At 37.5% G+C, this 5847-nt stretch overlaps 1 protein-coding gene across 1 annotated transcript; it reads left to right on the top strand.

Annotated features, from left to right (window-relative positions):
• The first annotated feature begins 202 nt into the window (after positions 1-202).
• Positions 203-1132, top strand: LOC136174490 (olfactory receptor 4A47-like). Its single transcript, XM_065944675.1, has one exon. The coding sequence runs from the start codon at positions 203-205 to the stop codon at positions 1130-1132; it is 930 nt and encodes a 309-aa protein (XP_065800747.1).
• The last annotated feature ends 4715 nt before the right edge of the window (positions 1133-5847 follow it).

Raw genomic sequence — 5847 nt, 5'->3', positions numbered from 1 at the left:
GGAAAGAAACTCTGCCTTCTTCAACTTGATAATAAAAATGTCCATGATGCATTGGACACAAATAGCTGTTCTATACTCATTCTTCCAACAAATGGAAAAAAGCAATTCTCATACATTTGAGTATTTTCCCCCTTTAACTTTCCCTCCCTGTTTTGTAGGTAAATTTCTTCTACTATATGAAGTCAGCTCCTGTTCAGATTAGATGGAATCAAGAAACAACGTAACCTACTTTGTTCTTCTGGGACTCACACAGAATCCAAAGGAGGGGAAAGTACTTTTGTTTATGTTCCTGTTTGTCTACATTTTGACTGTGGTGGGCAATTTTCTAATTATAGTCACTATAACTGTCAGTAAGACCCTGAACACACCAATGTACTTTTTTCTTGCTTGCTTATCATTTATGGATATTGCTTATTCCTCTTCTATCACCCCCAGATTGATCTCAGACTTGTTCTTTGGAGAAAAAACCATAACCTTTAAATCTTGTATGACTCAGTTGTTTACAGAGCACCTTTTTTCTGGATCAGGGGTCTTCCTTCTGCTGGTGATGGCCTATGACCGCTATGTGGCCATCTGTAAGCCCTTGCATTATCTGGTGATCATGAGGCAGAGGGTGTGTGTTTTACTGCTGGTGGTATCCTGGGTTGGAGGTTTCTTGCACTCAGTGATTCAACTTAGTACTATTTATGGGCTCCCTTTCTGTGGCTCCAATGTCATTGATCACTTTCTCTGTGATATGTGCCCCTTGTTGAAACTCGTCTGTACTGACACCTATATCGTTGGTGTCTTAGTGTTGGCCAATGGAGGACTGATCTGCACTGTTGTGTTTCTGCTCTTACTCATCTCCTACGGAGTCATCCTGCACTCTCTGAAGAACCTGAGTCAGGAAGGGAGGCGGAAAGCCCTCCAGACCTGTGGTTCCCACATCACTGTGGTTGTCTGCTTTTTTGTTCCCTGCATTTTCATATATGTAAGACCTGCTAAGACCTTCTACATTGATAAATCATTGAGCGTGTTCTATACAGTTATGACCCCCATGCTGAATCCACTAATCTACAGTCTGAGAAATTCTGAGTTAACTTATGCTATGAAGAAGCTCTGGAAAAGAAGCATCATATCCCATATTAAATAAATGTATCATCCATCATGAAAGGAGTCATTTGACATCAAGTTTCATTTTCTTGGAACGCAGAAGTCATTTTAAAATTTGTTTTGATTTCTCTTTCTTCAAAGAGTTTACGGTAATTATAATTAAGATTACAATTATACAACCAGGGTATAATAACAGTTTACCTAGCTACTAGAATTAATTATTTTGTTTATCAGTGTACCTAGAATGGTGTAATGCCTATATAGCAAGAAATTAATATGTAATGAATTAGCGAGTTAATTGTTATATAGTTATACTGATTTTTCACCAACTTATGAATTTATATTTTTTATTCTTTTTCAGAGACAGTGTAATTTTTATTTAGTATCTTGTCTTTTAAGTTAACATTTTTACTTACACAGGTTAAAATACATAATTATATATGGCTTGCCTTTACTGTATTTCATTTGCATTATACAACACTTTTACTTTTACACTTTTAGTGTTTACAATGAAACTGAAGTAAAATAGATAATAATAAATAATATAAGTGAAAACTGAATGCTACGAAAGTGTAGTCGCTCAGTATAGTCTGACTCTGTGCAACCCCATGGATTCTAGTCCACCAGGCTCTTCTGTCCATTGAATTCTATAGGCAAGAATACTGGAGTGGATTGCCATTCCCTTTTCCAGGGGATCTTCCCAACCCAGGGATGGGACCTGGGTCTCCCGCATTGCAGGCAGTTTCTTTACCATCTGAGCCACAAGGAAATTCAAACAATACGAGGTGAAATGTAAAATGAATTTTCTATTTTTCTCTCAGCTTCTTCCAGTCCTCATTCTCAGAGGTTGACGCTACATTTGTTTCTTAATTTTCATCTAGTAATAATCTTTGCAGATTCAGGTGTATTTTCTATATGTGTATGTATTTGTTTCTTTCTATATATGTTTCACTTGCATTTACTATGCAATATCTTAAAGATATTTCCATCCCATTCCATATATATTTTGTAAATTTTCTCATTTTGCAAAACACTCTTCATAGATTTATATCAAAATTAATCTGTCTATTTCTTTCATGAGATTCTCAAACTTTTCTATGACAGTTATATTTCCAATAAGTGTATGTTTTTGAATATGTGCAAATATAAGTTTCTAGGTTTGCTGACATTACATTTGATTCAATAGTCAAGTAGTATATGCATTTAAAATGCTGATATTGATATTTGTTGCCGAACTATCATTCTCTGTTTAAAAATTAATTTTTAATTGGAGGAAAATTCTGTACAATGTTGTTTTGGTTTCTGCCATACAACAGCCCAAACCAGTCATAATTATACATAGTTATACGTAATTATACTGAGCCTCTTAGCTCAGTCAGTGAAGAATTTGCCTGCAATGCCGGAGACCCGGGTTTGATTCCTGGGTTGGGAAGATCCCCTGAGAAGGAACTGGCAACCCACTCCAGAATTCTTGCCTGGAGAGCCCCATGGACAGAGGAGCCTGCCGGCTGCGACCATGGGGCCGCAAGAGTCGGACATGACTGAGTGCCTGAACCAGCACCGCCTCCATCCTCAGCCTCCTCTCCTCCCCGACTCCACCCCTGCAGGTCACAGACTGCCAAGCTGGGCTCCCTGTGTTATATAGCAGCTTCTCAGTTACCTGTTTCACACAAGCTAGTGGGTATATGTCGATGCTACTTTCTCTGTTTTCCCCACTCTTTCCTCCCCCTGCTGCGTCCACGAGTCCCGTCTCTGTTTCTGCGCCTCCAGTTCTTTCCTGTAAATAGGTTCATCAACACCATTTTACTAGATCCCATACAGACACGTTAACACACTATATTTTCTTCTCCCTTTCTGACTTACTTCACTCCAAACTGTTGCCCTTGAGGTCGTACTAACAGCTACTGTGTCTGTGCTTAGCTGCTCAGCTGTGTCCTACTCTTTGCGACTCCATGGGCTGTAGCCTGCCAGGCTTCTCTGTTCTTGGGATTTTTCAGGCAAGAATACTGGAATGGGTTGCCATTTCCTCCTCCAGGGGATCTTCTTGACTTAGGAATTGAACCTGCATCTCCTGTATCTCCTTTACTCACTGAGTCATGGAGAAAGCCCCACTAACAACTACTGGCCTGTCCATAGTCCATGTGAATTTTTTTGACCACATTCTCAATGACCAGTACCTGATAAATATATTTTTCACATCTGATTAAAGTTATTTTTTACTTTAACTGTAAACCTTTTGACATAATTGAGTTTGAGCATCTTCCTGCATGTTTAATTTGATTTGTATTTATTTGTGGAGAAGGAAATGGCAACCCATTCCAGTATTCTTGGCTGGAGAATCCCACGGACAGAGGAGCCTGGTGGGCTACAGTCCACGGGGTTGCAAAGAGTTAGACACGACTGAGCAACTTCATTTTCACTTTATTTGTGGATTTTATATATATGTCTTTAATCTGATTCACTCAATTTTTGATTTTTATGAGAGAATTTTAAGCAAAAGAAATGATCTCTTTACATTGTATATGTAGTTAATGTTTTCTGGCTATATGCTTTTAACTTTTTATCCTATGTAGAATTATTTTTGCATGTAAATTTTTTGTAGTTTATATTAAATTAAAAAAATTGTATCTTGCTTAGGAAGAATTTTCTCATTTCATTTGTGCCAAAAGTTCTTCAGTTTTTTTTGCATTTAATTTTTCAAGCATTTTTCATATCTTGCATCTTATAATATTTGATTCATCTTGAATTTATTTGGGAGTTTAAATAGGGGTTGATTTTATTTGTTCTGTAAATTTTAGAATTTAAAAAAATATTCACATTTTTTTTTTTGCTATTGATTTGAAATTATGACTATTGTATTTTGAACTCCCAATGTATTTGGGTCCAATTCAAAACTTTAATCTTTTTCACTGATCTCTTTTATTCATGTACACATTGGCACATAATTGCTATGTTATTTTGCTAAGATATTTTGATGTGAGATGAATCTACCAGTCCCTTATTAGTATTATTTCTCAGAATTTTGCCTAAACCTGTATATTTCTATTTCAAAATTATTAGAACTTAAATAATAAATTAAGTATAGATAAAACTGTTTGAATTAAAGTTAGTTTAAAATTGTTAAAATAAATTTAAAATATGTTCAAAACTATTATTTTCATTAAGATTCCCATTGAAAAGATTAATTTAAGAAGAATTTATACATTTAGAGTATAAAAAAACTGTTATCCAGATAAGAATTGGTGTCTTCAGTTAACAAGCCACCTATTGTAACACTGGGTTGAACTTGCAGTTCCTGCCTGTGTTTCTAATCCCTTGTAGATAGCTGCTGTTATTTGGCTATGACACCTAAAATGCTCCCTGACACTTGATTTAGGAAAAAAAAAAAACATCTCTTTCAAGGAAGTTCAGGACTAAAATCACTGCTGAGCATCTTGTGCAGCTGAGATCTTCTTGCCATGTGCTGTGCTAAGCCGCCTGAGTCCTGTCTGACTCTTTGCAACTGTATGGACCGTGGCCCGCCAGGATTCTCTGTCCATGGGCTTTGCCAGGAAGCCTATAGCCACAAAAAAAAAAAAGGAAAGAAAGAAAAAGAAAAAAAGACTAAAAAAAAAACCTGTGTCAGGATGCAGTTTTAGAGATTTTTTTTTCTGAAATGCGAACATGTTTATTTTATTATGACTTATTACAACCCCAGGTGGCGCTAGTGATAAGGAAGCCTCCTGCCAATGCAAGAGATGCAAGAGACTTGGGTTTGCTCCCTGGTTGGGAAGATTCCCTGGAGCAGAAAGTGGCAACCCACTCCAGTATTCTTTTTTTTAAATTAATTAATTTATTTATTTTACTTTACAACATTGTATTGATTTTGCCATATATTGACATGAATCCACCATGGGCGTACATGGGTTCCCCATCCTGAACCGCCCTCCCACCTCCCTCCCCATCCCATCCCTCTGGGTCATCCCAGCACACCGGCCCCGAGCACCCTGTATCATGCATTGAACCTGGACTGGCGATTCGTTTCACATATGATAATTTACATGTTTCAATGCCGTTCTCCCATATCATCCCGCCCTCGCCCTCTCCCACAGAGTCCAAAAGACTGTTCAAAACATTTGTGTCTCTCTTGCTGTCTCGAATACAGGGTTATCGTTACCATCTTTCTAAATTCCATATATATGCATTAGTATACTGTATTGGTGTTTTTCTTTCTGGCTTACTTCACTCTGTAAATAATAGGCTCCAGTTTTATCCACCTCATTAGAACTGATTCAAATGCATTCTTTTTAATGGTTGAGTAATATTCCATGGTGTGTATGTACCACAGATTTCTTATCCATTCATCTGCTGATGGACATCTAGATTGCTTCCATGTCCTGGCTATTATAAACAGTGCTGTGATGAACATTGGGGGTACATGCGTCTCTTTCAATTCTGATTTCCTTGGTGTGTATACCCAGTAGCGGGATTGCTGGGTCATATGGCAGTTCTATTTCCAAATTTTTAAGGAATCTCCACACTGTTCTCCATAGTGGCTGTACTAGTTTACGTTCCCACCAACAGTGTAAGGGGGTTCCCTTTTCTCCACACCCTCTCCAGCATTTATTGCTTGTAAACTTTTGGATAGCAGCCATCCTGACTGGCGTGTAGTGGTACCTCATTGTGATTTTGATTTGCATTTTTCTGATAATGAGTGATGTTGAGCATCTTTTCATGTGTTTGTTAGCCATCTGTATATCTTCTTTGGAGAAACGT

This window comes from Muntiacus reevesi, chromosome 9, assembly GCF_963930625.1.
Source record: "Muntiacus reevesi chromosome 9, mMunRee1.1, whole genome shotgun sequence".
Lineage (NCBI taxonomy): Eukaryota > Metazoa > Chordata > Mammalia > Artiodactyla > Cervidae > Muntiacus > Muntiacus reevesi.
Note: the sequence above shows the minus strand (reverse complement) of the source record. Positions and strands in the feature narration are given on the sequence as shown.

Excerpts from the sequence above, each read along its gene's own strand:
- LOC136174490 (XM_065944675.1), top strand. The coding sequence starts at position 203 with ATGGAATCAAGAAACAACGTAACCTACTTTGTTCTTCTGGGACTCACA.